At 42.5% G+C, this 23,171-nt stretch overlaps 3 protein-coding genes and 1 pseudogene across 9 annotated transcripts in view; 2 read left to right on the forward strand and 2 right to left on the reverse strand.

Moving 5' to 3' along the window:
- LOC122619310 (soluble guanylate cyclase 88E) overlaps nucleotides 1-3,201 on the reverse strand; it is a 19,924-nt gene extending 16,723 nt beyond the window's left edge. For both annotated transcript variants that reach the window (XM_043796153.1, XM_043796152.1), the window contains exon 1: nucleotides 2,889-3,201. The gene's annotated coding sequence lies outside the window, so the exon portion shown is untranslated. The remainder of the gene's footprint in view (nucleotides 1-2,888) is intronic.
- LOC122619315 overlaps nucleotides 1-3,942 on the forward strand; it is a 9,991-nt gene extending 6,049 nt beyond the window's left edge. For 2 of the 6 annotated variants that reach the window (XM_043796162.1, XM_043796164.1), the window contains exons 6-9: nucleotides 39-245; nucleotides 1,650-1,880; nucleotides 2,477-2,645; nucleotides 3,209-3,942. In XM_043796162.1, coding sequence (XP_043652097.1) covers nucleotides 39-245; nucleotides 1,650-1,880; nucleotides 2,477-2,499 — 461 coding nt within the window. In that variant the 3' untranslated portion in view covers nucleotides 2,500-2,645; nucleotides 3,209-3,942. Of the gene's footprint in view, nucleotides 1-38; nucleotides 402-1,419; nucleotides 1,881-2,476; nucleotides 2,646-3,208 lie in introns of those variants that run through there. The other 4 variants (XM_043796160.1, XM_043796161.1, XM_043796163.1 and 1 more) reach the window with 4 other exon arrangements.
- LOC122619316 overlaps nucleotides 1-15,042 on the reverse strand; it is a 16,427-nt pseudogene extending 1,385 nt beyond the window's left edge.
- Nucleotides 15,043-15,140: 98 nt separating this feature from the next.
- On the forward strand, nucleotides 15,141-17,550 carry LOC122619311. The gene is made up of 6 exons (XM_043796154.1): nucleotides 15,141-15,326; nucleotides 15,384-15,506; nucleotides 15,568-15,993; nucleotides 16,063-16,271; nucleotides 16,329-16,868; nucleotides 16,956-17,550. The coding sequence occupies exons 1-6, from the start codon at nucleotides 15,141-15,143 to the stop codon at nucleotides 17,332-17,334; spliced, it is 1,863 nt and encodes a 620-aa protein (XP_043652089.1). The 3' UTR covers nucleotides 17,335-17,550.
- The last annotated feature ends 5,621 nt before the right edge of the window (nucleotides 17,551-23,171 follow it).

Raw genomic sequence — 23,171 nt, forward strand, 5'->3', positions numbered from 1 at the left:
ATGGTTACTCACTTCTGGTTACCCCGTTCTGGTTTCAGCTCGTCGCTCGGCCTCGCCGTTCCGCCCCTCGAGGACGACCCGCGCCGGCAGCGAGCCGTACGTGCCACCGCCGAGCTACTGGAACCGCGAGGGCAGCGTGCCACGCGGAGGACCCTCGGTCTTCGATCGCGCCACCAGCTTGGCCCCGTTCACGCGGCCCAGCTTCCGGGCCAGCTCGTTGGAGCCGCTGGACGAACTCTTTGAACGTAAGTTGCCCGCGATCGCCGAGGCTGATTCGGCGCCAGCTGATGCGCCCAGTCGGCCACTCGGTATTTTTGAGCGCGCCGGTTCGCCAAGTCCCACTCCCGTGAAAGCCGGTCGCTGGGGACCCCGTCCCACCGAAGTCGCCTACGATGCTGAGGGTAAACATCCAAATTTCACCTATACTTTCACTACCTTTAAACAAAAGAAAAACCCAAAAAAATCCGATGAAGAGACGAAATTTGCGTGTTATTGTTCAATTTGATGTGACTTTCTATCGGCTTCCTTTGCCTCTCGAAATGCGACACAAAACCGAGATGATGGAGTTTGTGGCGATGGAGCGATGATGATAATGTGCGGCGAACGCGTTGAAAAATCGTTGCCATATTTTTCGCGACGTGTTCAGACCACTTTCGTCCTTAACACGCCCACTCCGCCCATTCCGCCCATCTGGTGGCCATATAATTTGTCAAAATTATTTCCACTCTTTGGCTGCGCCAGCACGAGTACTTCTAGTGTCTCTCGTGTTTTGAGTTTGAGTTTGCCAGCAGCATCAGCAAAATTAGTACAGTATTGCCCGAAGTGTAAGCGCCGCGCTTTCCGTCCTCGAAGGCAAATCGATTGAATGATTTTCAAATTTTCAAAATTTTGCAAATATATTATGAAAATTCTCAATTTCACTCACTTTCAATAGTTGCACATTTTAATACCAAGTATATCGGATAGTTTTTGAAAATAATGTAGACACAAACGTGAATTGCCTTATAACACCAATTAAATTCAATGAAAATACTTGTGTAAATTATGACCATAAAATAATTTAATTGCTTTCCGTTCAATTGAATACCAAAAATCCAATGAAGAAATTTTGCCAGATTTGAAAACCCATTTAACGCTTCATTCAATCGGTTTGCATTCCCCGTTAAAACCACAAATCCCAAACCAGAACCCACCTTCATATGCCCACTGGTTCGCTTATCGATGTGCTCACTGTAGCGCCTGTCCATCCTGCCACCTGTCACTCTCTATCGAATTCCCGTATCACTTTTCCTCGCATTTCCCCCCATTTTCCTTTGGTATTTTTTCCACAACGAAACCCCAACATACGCATGGAAAATATCAAATTATTGTTGATTGTTAAAGCGTTGTTTTTTTTTATTTGATTTACTTTTATTTTAGTTTAAAAAAACATAGCAAAAACAAAAAATATTTTTCTTTCTGCTCTTCTTGTATACATTGCTACAACAATACAAACAATATCAAATGAAACCCCACAACATCTGATTGTATACCCAACAAATCGCACAACAACGCAATGCAACATCCAACACCGATACTACCATCCAACCATACCATCTCTGATGATGACTACTACTACTACTACTGCTACTGAAATGCCAACAAAACAGGACTCCCCATCTTCCACCCACGCAACCGGTTCAGGGATCTGCTGAGCCCCAGCCCCAACTTGCCGATCTCCTCGATCGTGCGCGATCCCTTCTGGTGGGACGTGGATGACCTGGTGCCCTTCCGCGCCACCTCGGTGCCCCGTGCCTCGAGCCCCGTGGCCAGGGACTCGTACTTGTCGCCGGTGAAGAACCGCTACTTGTGGTCCAAGCACCCAGCCAGACCCTTGACACGTAAGCTATAGATTCCTGATCCTTGATTGCTGATTCCTAGAGATTCCCCCATTTGATCTTACCAACGGTGGGGCTCAAATTGTGTTGAACGTGGGGGGAACATTTCATTGGCTGTTGGTAAGATCGCCTTCTGTATATACATACAAACAGTTTGTAAATATTTTCCAATTGGTGCTCCCTTTCCCTAGATGCCCCTAGAGAAATTACCATAAAAGCATGAGAGAAATATACTTGCACCAGATAAAAGTCAAAAGTAATAGAGACCACTACAATTTCATGTAAAAAGCAGATAGAAGCATCCTAGATTTTTTGGGAATATTTTATAAGCAATGGTTTAATATTGTTTTAATGTCGAGTTTCATTTCTTGTTTCGTAACTTAAATTAAATTTGTTTATTAATTTTAAAAGTGTAAACCTTGAGAACTCGGGAATGTGCTTTCCATAAATATTTCGAGTTTTCCGTGCTCTTTAAATAATTTCATATGATTTTCTTTCATGGTTTTGTAAAATTATATTTTACCCGACACATTTTCCAATATTGTTTATATTTAACATTATTATTTTTATTTTATTTACATTTTAATTATCATAAACAGCTGAGGAAGAGGATTTATTCTAAACAAAATATATAGAATCAAAATCACAAACAATCGTTTAGCTCTAATAACAAAGCGACGCTATATCAATCATATAGCACTTCTGTAATTTTTTTGTACTTAATTTTACATAAATTACATGTAACGAAATGTAAAAAAAAACAAATTGGTAAGAAAAAGGAAAACGCATGACAAACGATAAATTTGTTCATTGTAGAAGCTACACAAATGACTTGTAGTGCTCACATAATATCCTATAGACAAAAACCTACCCTGTAGTACCCTGAATTAGTAGTTTTCCACAACAAGTAGTGTTAATAACATATAATCGATATATGCATAAGTTTATGAATGATTGGGTTCTGTAGTCTTTGTAATTGTTGAGATACGAAAAATGTTTTAGGTTATTTACCTTATTGATGCATTTTGGCATCCCTTAAATTTGGTTTTTGACTTGCAATTAGCTCGTTCTGGAAATAAATTAAAAATATATGCCTTTATTGCTTATTTCAATATTTATCTTATAAAATATTAATACACTCTATTTGAAATTTTACGATATCTACTTAGACACTTCAGAGCCCTCTCATTGCAATCCAAATTGTTTTTAACCCATGTAGCAAACACATGAAACAACTTCTGCATGCCACACACCTCTTATTCCATTTAAATGTTTTTTTCGAGTATTGTTTGCGATTTAGAGGTAATATTGATACATTTTTCGATCCGTAGCTCACCGCTCAATTTTGTAAACGAACGAAACAACGAACTACAACCAACAAGAACATCCTGAAGAACAAAAACAACGAATGCATCACAAGGGGCCCCCAAAACAACGACAACCAGTTTTGGAGTAGATCAGTAGCAAAAGGCTTTGCGAGTCTTAATATCCGTGAACAACGTTTGAATTTTTTCAAAACTGCAAGAACTCCTCTCGGAACCAGAAGACAACATCATTCCCGTCTGGGGTTCTCAATATATTTGCCAAGAAGTGCGTAATTCCCGTAGAAAAAAAAATAACAACCGAATAAAACTCAAACACTCTGTTTAATTTTTATTTTCCGATTTCTTAAGAACCTATCGTAAATGTTAAGTGCAAGAATATGAAAAAAATCGATTTACATTTATTATAATAAAACAATAAAATCAACTTATGAGTTCCCATTTGAAACATCAACATCGCGCAATCAATGGGCTTCATAAATTGTTCCTTTTTTGTATATCTTAGATGCTATATATAACAAATATTTATACAACTATTTGTATTTGTAAAAAACGTAAAACGTATCGTCTCTGTTGCGGAGCTCGATGACATTTAGAAAACTGTATAAGGGATATGTATATCTGCCACAACACATCCAACATTCGGCCTTTCCATACATATACCACACATTTTCGATTTGTAATAAAACAAAGAAAAAAACAACAAAATTATGGATAATAATAAAAAAACTTCTAAAACCCAATTGATTGATTTAGTAATCCTGAAAACTCTGGGCATTTACTTAGGGTAATCTCATAGTTTTCTTTGAAATACATTTTAATAACTTTAACAACTCGATATTGACTCAAAGTCCATTGGGATGCAATGTCCCATTTTCTGGTCCCTTCTCCGGGTTTCCCCCCTTGTCTAGTGGCCCTTGCCATTTATCTTTCCATTTACTGCCCCAATGCTCCATTTTTTCCAAGTTCCTTTGACGTTTTTGGCGTTTAGCACGCAATTGTTTCGCACTTCTTGTGCGCTCATATTCTCCGCCTGCCATTTGTCTTGGCCATGGCTGTTGGCCAAGTTTGCGGAGAGCTGGGAAAACCCAGAGGGAGCGGGAAAATTTCATGGGGACGGGGACTGGGGAAATATTCCCTGGCCTGGTGGGAGCCTGTCAAGCTCCCGGCCTATGGAACACGCTTCATTGTGTTTGCTCTTCAATCGCCTTAATTTTCCCTGCTCTTTTATTGTTACTGGTCATTTGTGACTTCTTTTTTGGCTACACATAGATGTGTTTCTTTTTTCATTTCACTTAATTATTGATCCTAACGAATTTTCTATTTGCCAAAGGTCAATGCAATGTCAGAGCCAACTCGTGGCAGATCTCAACTGCCGTGTTTCAATAGCATTTCAATTGCTTTTTAACTGCGTTCCCTCGAGTGTCTGTGTGTGTGTGTATGTGTGCTTTCGGGGAAAATGGAAAATGCTTGCCCAGTCACGTGCAGACTTTGCAATTTTCGTGTTTCTCCAGCCCGTTTAATTAAAATATTTATTAATTTTCCCGGCAGTATATGTATTACATACACGCATAATCAGGGCCCACAGCCAAGCTCCCTTTTTGACTATATCACGATAAATGCCTAATGGGAATGGGATGAATGATTTTGCCTCAATGAGTTGAGTTTTTTTTGGGTTGGGAGTGAGGTAAATGGCTGTGCGAACATGGAGCGTGATTCACATTTAGACCTATCTTTCACCCTGTCAGGTTTAATTGACTTATTGAAGCCAGAAAGCTAGCAGAAAATGAGCCTTCGCTAAAAGGGAAAAGAAAACTTTTGGGAGCGAGAAATGTGGCTAGAATTCAGATGAAGCCATTTCACATTTTGCAAACGAGCATCAAGTATAAGTTTAAATCAACTGACACATATTATTTATCCCTGTTATCACTGTAAATTTAAACGAACAAGCTTAATTGAAATAGTTTTTCGTGAACTTCCCTTTAAACAAGTTTACATTTGGCCAAATTTAAATTGTAGTAATCGAAAAAGAGCCAAGCCACAAAGTTGGGTAGTGGCAAATTGCGGCTGCTGTTATCTGTCAAAATGTTTGAATCTGCCTCGTTCGGTTGTCATCTGCGGTTTTCCGACGGCGACGCCTGTTGCTGACGTCCTTGCTTTTTTCGAGTTCTTTTTGGCTTTGGTTTTGGCCCCGAACTCAAGATTTATGTCTTTGCAGAAACTTTTTTCGTGCCGGTTATCGTTGGCCATCAAGTGCACGTGCCCGAGAGTTGGCCATAACTGACAGCTCCTGTGCTAATTGGTCAGGGTCCTTTTTCCGCCTCGTGTGCATGTGTGTGTGTGTGTGTGTTGGCCACTTGACATGCACGTCACGGAGACAAGAAGAAAAGAGAAGTGAAAAGTGTTGCCTACTTTTGAGCTGCACTTCCATTGTTTTCGATGGCTGCCAACCCGAAAAAAAGGGTTTGCTTGTCGAGTCTTTGGCTACAATTTGCTTTTGAACCAAATTTAAAGTGAAACCAAGTCGAGCGTGGAATTTGGCTTGCTTGACTGCGGCTTGGGTCAGGCAAATTAATTACATCAAACACGCAAATTTAATTTGTCCGCACGAAAGTCAGGCTCGGTCAGAGATGAATGAAAGTGAAAACGAGTCAATTGAAGGCTTCCCGCAGGCTTGCCGGCTGACTGTGCTGGATGGCACAATCAAACTACCCCGAAGTCATTAGCCAGATAATCCCACACCCCTTTCTGCCTCACAGCCACCCTGCTGATGAAAGGTGCTTGAACTGTTTTATTATGTATTATCTTCGCTGGCCCAGACGATGATGGGGCAACTTTAATTATTTGTGAATATTGTGTCCGGTGGTATAAGGGAGGTCGAATTACGGGGTTCACCAGTTTCATTGAAGGTTAAATTAAAGTTAAATGATGATAAGTGGTTCACATGAAATGTGTTTATATCACTGCAGTTGTGAAATTGTGCAGAAAATTGGGGATAAGAGTGAACGAATGAAAAGTTTCTTACTGCTTTCCCGCTTTTTGTTATCAATCGTAGCATCGCTCATACGCCACGTTGTCCTAACTTCGGCAGCATTTATGAGCGCAACTTCTGTTTGTTCTCGAAAACTAACTCTACAGTGAGCTTAGCACAACTTAGATGTATTTCTGGAAAACTTGGGGAGGCCAATGTACGGAAAGGTATTTTGCAAAAACGAAAACAACTTTTTCATTAGCAACAACACCTGAGAGACCCCAGCTGAGCCAGCTAACAATGGCGTAAGTCACAACTAAAAGGAAAAGTTTGAGTTGTAGAAAACTCACAAAGCTGTCAAGTATCACTGCGAGTAGAATAAGTTTGAGAAAAACTTAAATAATGCAATGCTTTCTGATACTTTCTATTTAAAATAAACATTTCAGAATTATATAAAAAGTGTTGGGCATATTCCCCTAAAAATGTGCAAGAAATAACCATAAGGATGTAACTTTTGGCTGGTTTTTTCCTCACTCGAAGCCGCAACTTTGATTGATCAGGCTGGAACTGATTAATGTGTCCGACGGCAGGATTCTGTGTCCTGTGAAATCCCTGCGCTAAGTGATTAGCTTTGAGATATCCATCTTACTTTCTTGCGCGCAACTTTAGCCGCGAGCAAATTGAGACTGAGCGCCGCTCGGGTCATTTATCAAAAACATTATATCTTATATCGCAAAATTAGCGATATTTTTCGATGAAACCCCTCTCCAACCAACGAAAAATCAGAACCAAACGAAGGTCAACCCACGAGATGCTCAAGAACTGGATGCCACAAGGAGGCCCGGGGATGCGGAAGTGATTACTTTTCGGTGTCCTCCAAAAATGCCAAGAGGCTTAAGTGAGTGGCTTTTTTCCACCCTTTCAAGTGAATTATGAAGAGCTTTTCCGAGTGCGTGCGGAGATTGTGAGAATTTTCAATTTTTCATTGCGGATATTAAGCATTAATGGGAATGGAGTTTCGCTGTATGCTGAGCTGATTAAAAATGTAAGAAACATGTCGATGGATACGAGTTTCTATTTTTTTGTACAAGGTGGGAGATCAGGAAATCAAACAACGTTGGTAAATAGCACAAATTGTCAAGGTTCATTATTGAAATGCCATTACAATTCACCATTTTCAGCCACAATTTAGGTAATTCACTTGCATAAAAATAAAATGTCCCAAATGTCATTCGCAATTCGCAAGTGGCGCTGCATAATCAGGCTGTCATCGCAGTAAATGGTATGAAAAAAAAGGAAAAAGGAACTCACCTAAATTTAAAATTAAATTTTACCCTAAGTGGGACAATTTTGAAAAGATTCCTCTTCCTTTCAATGGAACGTAAATATAATTTGTAGGGTCCCGAGGTGATTTCCCTAAGCTTTTTGCCCCAAACAACAAATTCATAAGCGAATATATATGTAAATGCTGTGTGTATATTTGCATACAACTTTCGAACAATTTCTGAGGGCGTCCTCAATCTTCAAGGTTGAATTTCGCCCACATAGGCTCCCTGCGAACTGAGATACTTTCCCGATTTTCTCATTCATAATAAATGCATTGCAATTTCCCAACACCCCAAAAAAAAAGCAGTTTGCTCTTTTAGGATTGTGCACACATTTTCCGTTTAGGCAAGCATAAAAATTGGAAATCAATTCGTTTGCAAGCATCGCAGCATGGAAAATGATATCATGAGCAACATTTTTTGCAGTAAAATATTTTCTCATTTTATTGTGGCAGACAAGAAAAAGCTGTTGACCTTTTTGCCGCTGGTAAATTAAATACGATTTTCAGGAGAGTTGCCCTCATGATTAATGCGGTTGCAGTTGCTTTCCTTTCATTGTGGCTTTTTGAGTTGGATTGTTTTCCAACTATTGGCAGCTTGAAGAGGTGAAGTAAGCTGCCGTAATGAAAGTAAATTGATTTATTAAGGTTTTCCGATCTCTCACCACAAATATATATATATAAATTATTATAAATTCCCAAAGACTGGCACAAGCGAGAATTCTTCAATGGATTCGCTTTAACATTTCACCGGATCCTTGGACGATGGCTTGCGCCCATATTTACTCAGCACTTTAAGCTGGAGAAAGGACCTCGGAAGGGTCCCCTCATAATCCGCCTTCCATCTGGCGGAATGTGGGTCAACATCTGCAGTGGAGGAAGCCACCCCGAATCCGTGGGTTATTTATGCTGAACCAAAGCATATTTATTTACTTGTTTGTGTTTGAGCGAGTCCGAGCACACATAGAGTTAGATGCCATTCATTGTGCGGCACTCAGACGACTCTGGTTGGCATTGTTATTGTTTGCTCAGATCCTGTGGACAGACAAGTCCTGGAAGGACTCTAGTATGTTAATGAACAGTAATCTGGCCAGCTTAAGTGAAGGGTATCACAGGACCGAGGGGTGGAGGAATGGCTCTTGAAAGTTGTGGAGCGTTCGACAATGAAGACAAATCAAATTGGGGTTAACGCATCAATTGCTCGACTTTCGCTCTTCGTAAACAAATGCCATGCCTTTCATCTTATTTGTCATGACAACCCACAGTTTTGGACAGTCATAGCACCCTCCTACTTTTCGCTGTACTCGTACTTCGTGGAACCATCAAAGATTATGGCTCAGTCAGCCAGTCAGTCGGGTTTTCATTGACTTATTTATGGGTCGTAATGAGTAAATGCGAGTCAAGTAATTGATCCCACTGGGGGTACGACAACAAACAAAGCCAATGTAAATTGTACATCAACTTGTTTTCGCGCACAATAAACGCCAGCGTTATTACATACATTGACTTCTGGGAAAATAAGTGACTTGTTCACTGTGTGATTGATTTTGAGAGAATAGGTTAAAAACATGTTGTCGAAACAATCTTTTCTGGGTTTATCTTTAAATTAACGTTAGCTCTTATATCTGTATCACACAAGATAAGGTATCTAAAAAATATAGATATTTACAGAACCTAAACCTTTAAGACTGCCTTAGAAAGAAGGGAAATTTTCCTGGTGGCGTTTCAAACGAATTTCAGCCTGCCGTAAAGGTTTTATCCCAGACAAAAGCCGTCAAAGTTTCCCCCCTTTGCACGGCGTCATTTGAAGCGTTCTCGTAAACTTTTCTGACTTGTTTATTTGCAAACAATTTGCCTATTTGCTTATGGTTTCTGCCTGATTAAACATGCCAAACACACGCAGCCAAAGCCAAAGCCACAGCCACATAACGAACATAACGATGCCAGGCGATAACTTTTTGAAATGCTATCAAATGCCCTTTTTCGCAGTGGAAATTCGTGGGCCTGGTTGCTGGTTTTTCAGCCATCTCAGCTTTGTGTGCGATATCTTTCTATCAATAAAAGAATACGGGGACAACAAAATGAAACTGTCAGCTGAAACAGCTTTCGGCGACCTTGGTAACCATGGCCATTTGACTCCTTGACTTGCCGAGCCAAAAACTTTTCTCGCAGCCTCCAGTCAGGTTTATTTGCTGGAGTGTGAAAAAAAAAGAGGATTTTTGGGCCAAAATCCGAAACCCAAGTAGTTGGGAGAGTGCGGGAAACCACACCGCCTATTTAATCAAATTGAAACCACTTAACAGATGTCGGGCAAGGAATTTTAATTAAATTTAAAAGTTACATTTAAATGACCTCTTGGCTGTAATTCAATTTCCCCAAATTTCTTGAATGTTGTCCAATAAAATTGCCAGCCAAATGTGACAGAGAACGCAGGGAGGATCCCAAATATGCGGCCGAAATTCCGGCAAAGTAAATTGCAACACCTGAGGAAGATGCTTAAGAGATTGCCTAATTTAAATCCCAATTACATATATTTTTCCTTTTCCGCTGAAATTGAATTCAATGTTTGCCGTCTTGAGTGTCTACCTTTTTGTTCAACTTGGTTTTGTTTTCGTTTTGAATACAATTTGGGTCAGAGCACCTAAAAAATACTATGAAATTTAAATTAAATTTAAAGGGATTTTCACGAGCTTCTTCTTCAGAATTAATTGAACCTTGTGCCCACACATTTTCATCTTTTTCTTTCGTTAAGGAACTCACCTAATCTGATTTAAGCGCATTCCGCACTGATAGCTTCAGCTTTTATGCCGAAAATATATTGAATTTTAAAGTCTGTGGGCGCAAATGGCTTTAAACTTGCGTTTTTTCTTTACATGAATCATAGTATCTCTGGCTTTTTGCTTTAAACAAAGAAAGGAGAGAACTAAACAGAAACTTCCTGAACGAAGCAAATTCATTTGACTGCTTGTCGCGCCCCATAAATGTGCACTTCGTTTTTATTACAAATTAAACACAACTGCGGCTTTCGGCCTTATTCATTTTCACCCACTTTCCTCTAAGCCGCTTTCCAGGAGATTTTCCTGGTGCTTTTGGCCGGATGAAAACGCTCATATGTGTAGAGACACATTATTTTCTCGTTGACAGTTGGCATTAAAATGAGCGCCCATAAATATTATTAGCTGCTCTCGCTTTTCCACATTTTCCCCGCTTTTCCTTTTTCCCTCTGTGTGTGTGTCTGTGTCAGAGTGACAAGCAGCTTTGCGTAAATTCCCTTCATTTTTACCCTCATACCATTTTTTAATATTCTGCCCGAGGACCAAAAATTTGTTTTGTTTGCCCCGGACTTTTTTTCCGGTTGAATTTCATTCGCATTTCTCTTTGGCCTTCCTTTTTAGGTTGGTACTTTTCAGGGCAAACATATGTTGGCTCATTATCCTTTTTTTTAAGCCCTGTTTCTCGGCGCTTCCGCAAAGCTGGCAAAACAAGCGGGTGGCCAAAGGACGCTTCAAAACTATTTATAGCTCCGCAGGATAAATTGTGGCAAAGGACTGTTTACTTTGACAATTTTTTCGGGGGGAACGAAGGGAAAATTTCAATTTTTCGCCGACGGCTTCATTAAATAAATTGGGATGAAAATCTCTGTCAAATTGAGTTCAAGTCCCCCCGGACAGCATGAAAAAATATTTATGTTGTCTCATTTGCCTAAATTTTACTTAAAACTTTAATGTGCATTCAAGAGCGTAGGCGCTGTCGGAAAAGCACATTTGCTTTCAACATATTTTCCGGGACATTTGCGGTTTTCGCATTTTTCGAGGGCAGAGGGAATTTTCCCGAAAATGCGATAACCTTGTGTAAAAAGCGAGCAACTACCACAATGTTGTTTTAGTTTTTTTTGTGCCATGAGAAATGCTTTTTGCTAACTCATGTGCGATGGCGGTTCCCAGTTTTATTTTAGTTGTTTCCGTTCTTATGACAGTGTAAATATTTCTCTTGGCCCAGAAAGAGGCAGCAGTGCCCCAGGTTTGTTTATAAATCTCTGCGTTTATTTGCGCTTTAGCGCATCAACTTAAATTAAAAGGGAAATAAAATGCTGTAAAGGAAAATGCTGCAAAGGACGCACAGCCCTGCCTTGCCACAAAATCGAGTTTGGTACGAATGCATAGGGATCTCCGCCTTTCTTCCGCCTAATGTCCTTTTCCCACTAGGACTTCGTCCTGTGTGTCCAGTTCCGTGTGTGTTTCATTCGCCTTGCTGTCAACGGTGATTAGTTGGTCTTAGTTGTGGGTCGTCTGCGCCAAAATGGAAGAGTGTTTGTTTGTTTGTTTATTTCCCAGTGTCCGTTTGTCTTTTTGCCGCCCAGCTTAGGCACTTAATTTCATTTCTGTGCGCACGTCGAATGAAAAATTTAATTCAAGTCAAGCCGCTTAAATGTCCTTGGGGACACTTTGCTACGAGTATTTCTGTGTGTTTCTCTGGTCGCTTTGCGGTTCCTATTTGGCATTGCTTCTATTTATTTGCTTGGCTACTAAATAAAATTTAATTTTCTATGCCTTTAAGAAGAGCGCCGTTTTCTGTGGCTGTTAAGTCACTGTTTCGTCTAGCCTACTTAGTTGGTTTTAAATTAGAATACTTTGTTTTCCGACTCGCTGATAAATCAACATCCAGCATTACTTCAGGACTCAGGATCTTTTTCTCCTATTTTCTCTTTGGAAACCTAAATGCGGCGCAAATTCATGGCCTCGTAATTACTCCGAGGGAAGCGTCGCCTTCGTGCGCATATTTAAATTTGCCCCGCTAATTATTCATAATTGAAATAAGTCAACTGCTTAAAATTTCACAAAAAGTTTCGCCCACCTAGGGGAGTTTGTATTTGCTCGTGCTGTGTGTGTTTATGGCGGGGTTATTTTTCACGTCACAAGGACGCCCAGTAGCTCCGGGCATAATACGGTTAACAAGCGGCGGGTTAACTTTTCGGCTTAACATAAATTATTCTCGACGGCTCCGAGCGGAAGTCAAGTTTCCTTGCCCCGCGCCAGCGTTTTGCTTGTGATGTGGCAGGCACGCATCTTCATTAAAAACACACACGATGGAAATTAATGAGCGCCAAACGTGGCTCTGCAGCCCCCTGCTCATTTCAATACCCCTAGTTACTCATCAGATTGGCAATAAACGGCGTGCCGACACGTGAGACAAATGCACATGAGTTTAGAGGCCCTTTTAATGGGCCTCCTGGCGTTCGGCTGGCTAAATAGAGGGCGGACTAGCTATTAACATGACAGACACAGACACAGACGCAGTCACAGACAGAGACAGAGGCAGAGACACATACAGAGACACCGGTCCGGACAGGATGTTTGTCCTTTGCTGAAATCAAATTAGCGCCCAGGCGCAACTCGGCAACTCGGGCCAACGCTGCGTATACGCTATTCAATTGCGGCACACTCTGCGTATGCACCATGCCCGTGCAGCTAATAATTTTGTTTTGTCGCTTCGCCCACTGCAGGGAAACTTTTAATGGGATTTCCTCTACAGCATCCCGTTTGCTTTCTCAAAGTTGACCAAGTTTTGCTTTAACTCTTTCAAGTCGGCCGTTTTTTCCCACTGCCAGAACTTTTCAATTTCCACGCTCCTTCCTGTTTACCTTGGCCAATTAAAGCGTGGGATGTATGGCGAGAAGTTTTAAGTGCTAATTTGTGTCATCAGTGAAAATCCGAATTTAGTGGATTGTTTTTAGAGTGGTGAAGAGTGTGTATAATTTGTTATTATTATGATACAAAATAATACATTACAAAGAAATTGTAAGCAATGTTGAAAACTCTTTCATCTATTTCTTTGACTTTATAGAATCTTTAAAGACTGCAATCTGAATCTAAGTTATCTTCAATTTTTATAATGAGATATTTGCTCTTTTAGTTCAGTTCTGCTTCTATTCCAACTTTATCCATTACCTTGGATTAATCATAGAACAAACTTTCCTGGTCCTGGTGCAGAGATCTGTATTCAATCTTATCCCCCTGCAGATTGACTTTAGTTTCCATCAAGTTCCCAAGCTGCTGTAGTGTCAATCCAATCTCAGTCTTGGCAAACTCGTACCCCGGCATAAGGCCACCACTTGCATATTCAGGGACTTCATTTCCGTTTTCCATTACAGAGGGAAAAATTTCATTTTCTGCCGCACTGATTGGTTCGGCGAACGGGCCTCGACATTGCCACTTTTCCCATTTGCCACTTCACCTTTCTGGTTAACAGGTGCAGACGGGGAAAGTGGAAAAACAGAGGCATACTGCGGTGAGTGGAATTGGTGATGGTGGAAATGGTGGCCACCAGGTGAAGCTGCGTGTATTTCGGCAGCTTGTTGAGTGTTTCGCTTTGGCTGCTCACGATTGTTGCCTCGGCAACCTGGTTCCCATCAGCATTCCTCACTTTATCCCCCGTTGATTGCCTTTTAATTAGTTGGAAGCTGATTATGCAAATCTTGCCACAACAAGTGCCATAAACAGCATATTACCCAGTGATATATGGCATCGATTTAGCGAGGATTCTGCCCTGCAGACAAGTTTACAAAGTTTTATGGCCCTGCCACGTCTGGCCTTAATAGCTAATGCTACAGTTAAGCCTTGAAATCTATAATTTTACATGTGAGCCCCTTAAGAAATATGGTATTTTTATAAAAATATAATTCATATAATTCTTTAAAAAAATACCTTTGAAGTTTGGAGAACTTGACGCTGCTGCGGCGCGCCTTTAGCAGCAGATAGAACGCCACATTGGAGCAGTAGGTGGTGAGCACGGTGTGAAAGAGGCTGGCGTACTGCAGGGCACCGGTGTAATTAGATCCTTGACCTCGTCCAGATGCTGCTGAAAGTCCTGGGTGAGGCCGATGAACTCCGGCGAGTCCTTGTGCAGCAGTTGACGTCGCTCGCGGGCCGTCAGGCCGGCCAGGTCGGTGGTCACTTTGGTTATCTCGCCCGCCACCTGCTCGTCGTCACTGCTGGCTGCGGATGCAGCTTGGACATCGTCCAGCTGGAAATCGGCCTCGCTCAGCCGCTTGGCTGAGATCTTCTTGGCCTCCTCCTCCTCGGCGAGGGCCTGCTGCTCCTCCTGGGCATTGTAGCTGCTGTAGTCCTGGTCCACAAAGTCCGTGTTGTAGTAGGTGCTCCGTTTGCTGCCCCAGTCCATTGTGTTGGGCAGATCGCGGTCATCGTCCTCGGCCCCCTCGATGTCGCTGTCCCGCATCAGTTCCGCCACATCGTCCTCCTCCGCGTCCTCGTCGTCATCGTCATCTTCACTGAAACCGAGCACTTCCTGGACGGGATCCTGTTGCTTTTTGCGCTGCTTGCGCAGATCCTCGAGTATCTCGCGCTCCTCGTCATCGTACTCCTGCTCGGAGCCGGTCAGCTCGTAGTCGTCGCCCTCGCTGTCCATATTCTGTCCGCTCTCTGTGCGATTGAATACAAATTAAAACTACAAAAAAATTAAACACAACACGCGCGTAAACAAACGGTTCGATAACGATTTCGATAGGCGGCTCATGCTCCAAGTGTGGTGGATTAGCCCACAATGCAGCGTTTGCGATCTCTAGGCTGCAGCTTAATGCGGCGTTGCCACACCGACCAAGTGTAACATTTGAAATTAAAGTTACAAAAATGCAAAACAAAATGGAAGACAAAAATCAAACATTGCGCTCGAAAACGCAACTTAAAAATATTCTGCGAAATGCCGCGTTTAAAAATGAATTATCAGCCGATATGCGCTGCTCGCGTGCCAAAATGCTACTGTCGCAAATGGACGCCAATGGGAGGAGTCACTGCCAAAGCGATTTTAAAAAATATGTGCGTGTTTAAATCCGTAAGTTTATGTTAGAAATTACTATTAATTCTGCACCTTAGATCGTTCCCGAGCCCAAAACTAACGATCCCACCAGGCCATCTGACCAGGCAGGCCAACACCCAGCACTGCTGAGCAGCCGCGGCAAACAGATGCACATATGTGCCAGATATTTTCCCAAACAAGTTGGTAATCCTTCAGTAGCCAATATATACATGTATATCCACATCCCATCCACCCTTTCAGCCGGGTCCGCCGCCCAGCGACAAAGCATTCTCCATGTGCACGGGCAAACGCAGGGTTTTGGACGCCATAGTGGCGAATGCCAATAGCCAAGTCAGTTCACGCCCAGCGGAGCTGCAAGCGAAGCAGAAGCAGCTAATCCCCGACAGCGAAAAGGACTACCTGCTGGAGTGGCTGGAGAAGACAGCGCAGTGGGCCGTGCTGGAGCATAAAAGTCGCCACGAAGCTGCGGCAGAGAAGGCCGCACCGGAAGGTCCAGCTAGCCACAGCGATGGTGGCGAGTTGAGAGCGCAGAATCCATTTGACCTGGCTGCCGCCAAGGTGGATGAACTGCCGGTGGAACTGTCGGATGCTGCGGTAGCGGAGCAGGTCATGAAGAGCTTTGGGCGTAGCGAGAACTTGCGCCCTGCGTTTCCCGAAAGCTGTGTGGTCAGTTTTGGGCGCGCGATGTAATGTGTGATGTAATGCTTAATGCCCAACATTTTGTACTCCATGCAGACGGATGATATCCTAATGCTGGACAGACCCAAGAATGCCGTGCGCCTGGACTGTGCGCTGCCGCCAATGAATGTGCAGGAGTGCTGCCGGCAGGGCGACTTCGTCAGGATCGCCGTGTGCAAGGTGTACAGTCCCTTTCAGTTCTGGTTCCACTTTCTGCATGCCACGGACGACGACGATCCGCTGGCCGAGCTGACCATCGAAATGAAGTGAGTATCCATTTGCTTGACCACGGCTGTTTCGAACTAATCCTATCAAATCCACAGCTCGTTTTACAATCGTCCGTTGGATCCGGCGTACAGGACAGCGATGCCCAGCTGCTTTCACAAAGCCGGCTACATATGCGCGGCTCAACATGGAACTGACTGGCGACGGGCCAGAGTGCTGCACACCGCGCCCACAGACGCCACCTGGGTGTACGTCTACCACGTGGACTATGCCACGTCCTTTGAATTGTCGCCGAGTAAATTGCGTTTTCTGCCGGATCGCTTTGCGAACACCCCAATACTGGCTGCCCGCGGCACACTGTCGCACATACAGCCGTTGGGCATCCACTGGCCGCCGGATAGCGTCAGTCACTTCAAGCGTTTGGTGTACGACGCAACGCTGCATGCACAGGTGATCGAAGTGGACGCCGCGGCGGGCATTTTCTTCATGCGACTGTCGCAGAGCAAGGAGTTTGCGCCGTCGATCAACAAGCTGCTGGTGGAGGCCGGCTTGGCGGCGTTTAGCGAGAACTACAGTCGCGCGGTCATCGCATACAATTGCGGCCGAAGGCTACGCTACCTACGCGAGCGACTGCCCAGGTGAGGGCTCCCAAATGTGATTGAATTTGTGCTTAAACATGCGACTAACATATTTCTCTCCCTCCGTTTTGTCCGTCGTTTGAATAGCTTCGAGATACTCGAGTCGCGCACGATGCCGCTGAATGACGAGGAGTTCGAGCAGTATTTCGATGCCATCATCTATTGCCCCTCGTTCCACAGCGATTTCCAGCTGCCGCAGCTGCAGAATCCCTTTCACAGCGGCCTCCTCGAAGCGCTGGCCGCCTGGATGCCCGCCTATCGCCGCGAACAGGAGCACTGGCGTCGCATGTACAAGCAGGCGGACATGCAGCTGCTGGAGGTTCGTCGGCAGACCAAAAGGAAGGCGGCCAGCGAGACGCACGGGAAGGAAGTGCTGGCCGAGTCTGGTGGGCAAGTGGTGCAGGAAGCTGCAGCGAAGCAGGAAGATGCAGGATCACAACAGCAGCAGCAGGAGGAGCCAAACTAGCGCTAGAAACTGGAAACCAAAGCGCATGATCCACGGCAGCAACTGCATCATTTTGAGGCACCACCATAATTGTACCCACTGTATTTTACCCACAACTTGACCACCAGTTCTTGGAACTTTGCTACCAAACCAAAAAGCTTTCGCATTTCTTTTCTTCTCGTTTTTTGTTCTTTTTTTGTTTGCCTTTCTAATACCAACAATTTTTGTTACCAAATAAAGAGAGACGAAAAGTTTGCTTGATTTTGTGCTGCCTCGATATACCTTCCCTCTGCCGGCGCCCGCTGGTGGCCAGTGGCTGGACGGGATTAGGCTTACAAAACGAATTCCGTGCCCGAAACTAAACTAAAAGATTGCTTTAAGACCAGTTTTAATCCACTGACATCGGTGCAAACTGTAGTTGCTTAAGCTTCCTGCAACCGCTCCCATTCCCCGTGTCTCTTGATTTATGTATATTTAATAATTCAGACTTTATCTCACCGAGCAGCAGACACTTCACTTCCTCCAGAGCACGGCCTGTTTTTGCCACAAGCCGCACAGAACTCACTTACTCATGTGGCTGAGCATAAAAATTCAGCATTCAGTATTCCGCTTGGCCGCCTACTGAGAAAGAGGCAGACATACAGACATAGTGGCCGGAGAAAGAGATGGCCAGGGAGTGCGAAAGGAAATATCACTTACAGACATAAAAATGCAAATTACAATGAGATATGCTGCAGTCCAGATGGGAAAGCCAGACGGGAAAAGCGAGGAAAACTTTAACACCAAGCTGGCCTAAAGCCGAAATCAAGAATGAATTACTGAAGGCCATCTCTTTATTCCGAGCAGATTATTAGCCATAGCTTTGGGGAACCGGAGTGGTTCAATGGAATGGTATGGGACAGCAGCCAAAGTTTCTGAAATGGTTTTGGCCAAACTTGCTCACAGATTTCCTTTGTGATTTTGCGATTCTTGGCGCACATTACGAACACGTGCGCCATTTGATTTATTCCACGGGTGTTCGCATATTTGAATAATTACAGCAGTGCTTGGAATCTATGAACCTGAAGTTCTGCGAAGACGAATTGTATCTATAAAACTCTAAAACGAAATAAAAATGCCACCAATTTTGAGGCACTGAAGCTTGACCTTATGGAAATAAATGAAATTTGAAATACAGTGCAATTTCCTGAACTGCTTTCACCTTCGAATAATAACAGCAGGCATTTTTCAATAACAAATTGTTTTCATTCAGCAGCTGTCAATCAAGAAGTGTCGAAAACATTTCAATAAGCCAAGTTCGTGTCACCTGTTGCCGCAAGGTGAGATTGAGTGGCCATGTCAGCAGTTTAACAGCTCACTGAGCACACACGTAACAACCGAGAGGGACGGGTAGAGACAACCAGAGAGAGATGGCTATATGGCTATGTGTCTATAGGAAAAAGGACCATCTCAAGTGTCAAATGTGCTGAACTAGAAAAGTTCCAATAAAGATGAAAACAGAATGGGAGGCGATTCGAAATTGAATTTGCCTGAGGAGCATTTTCCCGGCTCACATTTAGCCCCACAATGTGCGCTTGTGTGTGTGTGCGTGTGTGTGTGTTGAGGCCAAGGCTGTTAAATTTTAACGCTTTTGCCTTCTGGCAATTTGCATGCCTGTGGTTAAAGTGCTTATCATTATAATCAACACCGGAGCAACGGAATTCATGCAAATGGAAGTCGAACTGTTTTATACACTTTCCTTTTATCAGAGAGAAGTAAGAGAGAAAATTTGTTGTCAATTGTTTAACTGTTAAAATGTAATTGGATGCATATTCTATTTATGCATAATATAGGATATTATTTATATAGATTTTAATGTAGGACATCATTTAATTAGGCCTTAAAATTACATATTTTCTGGAAAGCAAAAAGTTTTCTCAAATTTTACATTAAACTTATTTACTTGCTGAAAACGCCGGAAAAAGTGCCCAATAATTTTTCATCACGTGCCAGAACGAGGGAATTTCAGATTTCATTGTTATGAGTATTGTTGATGTGACAAGCTCATTTTACGTTTATTAACTTGACGAGCAACAAGGAGGTGTATTCACGAGTGCTTCCCTTTGGCACCAAAAATATATTTTCGGTTTATTTTTGGTCGGCCAGCGTGACTGATAAAAGTGAAGCTCGATTATTGCTGACTGCCTACCAGTCGTGATTGCCAATTTCACGCGCCCAAAGTTCTAATATAGATATAATTATAATTAGCACCACTATTTTTGTGTCGACTTCATTTCCTGTGTTTGCTTGCCACTCGACGATTTGTTTATTTCCTCCAGCTCGATCGGGCTAATCGCATTGCTACTGATAAGCTGCGATTGGCATCAACTGTTGACAGTCGATAAAAGTTTGTGGCTATATTTAGCGCACGTGCTCCCATAATTTCAATAAAGTCATATCTAAATATGCTAGAAAACAGTTGGTATTATCTTTCATTAGCATAAACTTAAGTGGACTTTTATGTATAGAACCCAAACCCAAACCCAAAACATATTTAGTACATTAATCATGCTACGCCTTTACAATTTATACTTTCTTTTCCATAACTCAAGGGGATTTTCCGCACTTCCGCCCTGCAGACAGTCACCAAAATCATATATATGTGGGGATATGTGTATAAGCCCATAGTCGAGAGCCCCCAACTGACAGCACATTCATCAGGACATTTTGGCTGCCTCTGCAATCCCTTTGGTCCTGTGTCACGCCTTTTTCCAAATCGCATAAAACTTTCACGCCATTTTCTATTTGTTTTCATTTCCCACCCCCTTTCAGTTTCAGTTTGTGCCCTTTTCATTTTGCTTTGTTTGTTGCGGCTTTTGGCAAATTCCGACGTCTCATCGCGCCTTCAGTGGGCGCAATCCTCGCAAAAAATCAGCAACGGAAAAACAATAAAAATTGGAAAGACTTTTCTCGCACCGAAACTCATTTGCATAGAATTTAGCTGGGCTAAACCAGAATGAAACTTCCCCCATGCAAACGTCTTGAATGATTTCCCTTTTAAAGCACATTTTGCTTTGGCCTTTATTCATTCCTTTATTTTATGTTTTTTTGATGCGCTACATAAAACTATTTATGAATGGCCGTTCAAGAAGTGGTTTTTTCTGACTTATATGCCACATATGCGATTTTTTGGGGCTGCACTTTGCTCTGACCATCTCTTATGTTTTATGGCCAGGACTTTGTTTTTATGGCACTTCCTGCCCCATGACGCTGAATGGCTCTGAATGCACATCGTAAACATTAAAGTTCCAAAAAAAAAAAACAGAACGTTAATGCTGTGGAATGGAATGCTTTCAGCGCCATTTGGAATAAATCAATAGGGGAGCTGATAAATCACAGTTCCGCTCATTGATTAGCTAACGATGTGCCAGTGATTTCTTGGGGGGCGGGAAAAATCCTCAAAATATTCAATTAGCTTGGCTTAAGTATTTTGAGAGGATAACACAGAAAAAGGAACATGAATTTTGGATTTTTGTTTATTTTGTATGAGCAAGCTGTACATCATCTTATGCTATCTTAAAACCCTCCTTGTGTTTCAAACTTTGAAGTTCCCAATCTTTAGTTACCCCAGTGTTTCATTTTCATTTATTATTCCAAGTAAATCAGGTTAATTTTAGCTTACCAAACGTTGCTAGGTTCCTTACACTTTTGCGGGCTTTCCGAGTTTGCTAAATATTTAATGTGGCACGTTTCTTAAATTTCACTTTGCCGCCTCGCGAGTCGCGTCTTTACATTACACGCACATATACATGCATATTTTATGTGTCCTGATGGTATTATTTTTTTCGTTTTTTATTTACGACATTTAATTTTATATTTATGTACTTTGATTTTCATTACACGATGCGGATTTGCGGCCCGCTTAACCTGCTCAAGAAAACCAGAGAAAATAGAATGGCGGAATGAACAGGACGTACATATTGTACGAGGATTGTGGGTCCGCGTTGCTCATATAATTCGGTTTTATTTGATTTGATTTCATTTTTTGCTGCGTGTTTTTATTTCCGTTTGGTTTTAGCGGGATTCAAACGTCTGCGGGCGGCAATTCCTCAGATTTGAAGGCGTGACAACCAAATTATTGCCGGGATAAATGAATCTCGGCTCATCATATAAAGCGATTCAGGTTGCGTTACATGAATGCGGAAAACTCCTAAGAGCTCTTCAATTAAATTGCCTGAAAATTTGCTGCTGCTCTCAGCATAACTTGAGTGAACTTGTGCCTGGCCTTTCCCTCACTTTTCTCGCACACTTTGCAGCAGCTCTTTGCTGAAGACAAATAAGTGTGTGTCTTTCCACGCAGATGTTGAAATACCCTAACATATTAAATAAGGCTAAATGCCTTAATTTAATGAAATAAATTGAGTATAATGAATAACAGTTCTATTTGCCACAAAACCAATATGTTAAATGCGTATTATATAATTTCTTTAAAAGTGCAATTAAAACAACTCACGGCAAGGGAGTACAAAACGCCTATGCCTCGACTGACTGCTGAGTTATTGTCATTGAAATTTGGGGTATTTCCGTAGGAGCTGGGAGCTTCTTTGCTGCTGTGTAGCGATGTTCGCTTAAATTAATTACGCAATTTAACTGGTTTTGCCTACAAATCGCATTATAAAGTGGTTTTTGATGTTGCCCCTTCGAGAATTTCGCTGCGGCAGGTGCAACGGGGCCAGAGTTGTGCCGCCGCTTGAATGGGCCTACTGGGCGTATGCTTAATATTGAAGCAAGGCGCTTACGAAACACATTAATTAAAGCTGTGTAAAGTGCGTAGGGGAATTATTAACATCATTAATTATTGTCAGAGATTTGGAAAATGTAATTTTGCTGGTTTTTTGTTAACTTATAAATCTTTGTTTCTACTTCGTGGGTTTATTTGTATTTCCAATTTAATAGCGTTATGAGCACATGAATCTGTTTTAGTTTGTTGACATTATTTAGGTATTAATTTTACAAATGGTTCCCAATTTAAATAATGTTTTTGTTTATTTTATTCGGATTTTCGTTATTTCAATAATTATTTTATCTTGACTTCCTACATTTTGAACCTTTTGACGGAATATTTGGCTTTAAACCGATCACTATTTCGAAGCTCAGTTGAGAAGCGCGAGGACAACCGACTGCCGCCAGTGGCGAATAGTAAATGACAGGTTTGTCCCTTGTCCTGGAGATAGTTGGGCCATAGTATTTGCGACTAGTTGCCACTCGCTGGTGAGTTATTAAAAAGCCAACAACTGACAACGACACAACAACGACAACGACAACTACAACGGAACGCACTTTGAATATTTTCCGAGCACACGAAGGATGTGCGCTCGGAGTTCAGGACACGCAGCTCGGAGTTCGGAGCCCAACAAAACCGCACGCAACGTGCAACAGCCGCCAACTGATGGGCTTCATGTTCATCTGCCATTGCCAGGCAGTCACCCACACAAATGCCCCCAAACACAGCCACACCAACACGGACACGCACACACACCCATACGCACTCACACAGATACGCGGCGTTTGTTGATAACAGTTTTCGAATTTCGAATTCGCGTCGTCAGCTGCTGTGGCTTCTGTTTTTGCTGCTCCCGCTGCTGTGGCGCCTTTTTTGTGTACAAACACTGTCAGCATCCTCCGGCTAGCACCCCCCACAGCAGGCACCACCCACCAGCACCACCCACAGCACAACCACGTTCACCATGTTGCACGTTCGGTATGTGTAAACGCATGCGCCGCGCAGTAGGCAACACTTTTTACACAGTATTCATGCGATTAGAACGAATGCTCTATGTAATGTTATATATAAGTTTTAGACAATATAATATTATTAT

Source organism: Drosophila teissieri, chromosome 3R, assembly GCF_016746235.2.
Source record: "Drosophila teissieri strain GT53w chromosome 3R, Prin_Dtei_1.1, whole genome shotgun sequence".
Classification (NCBI taxonomy): Eukaryota; Metazoa; Arthropoda; class Insecta; order Diptera; family Drosophilidae; genus Drosophila; species Drosophila teissieri.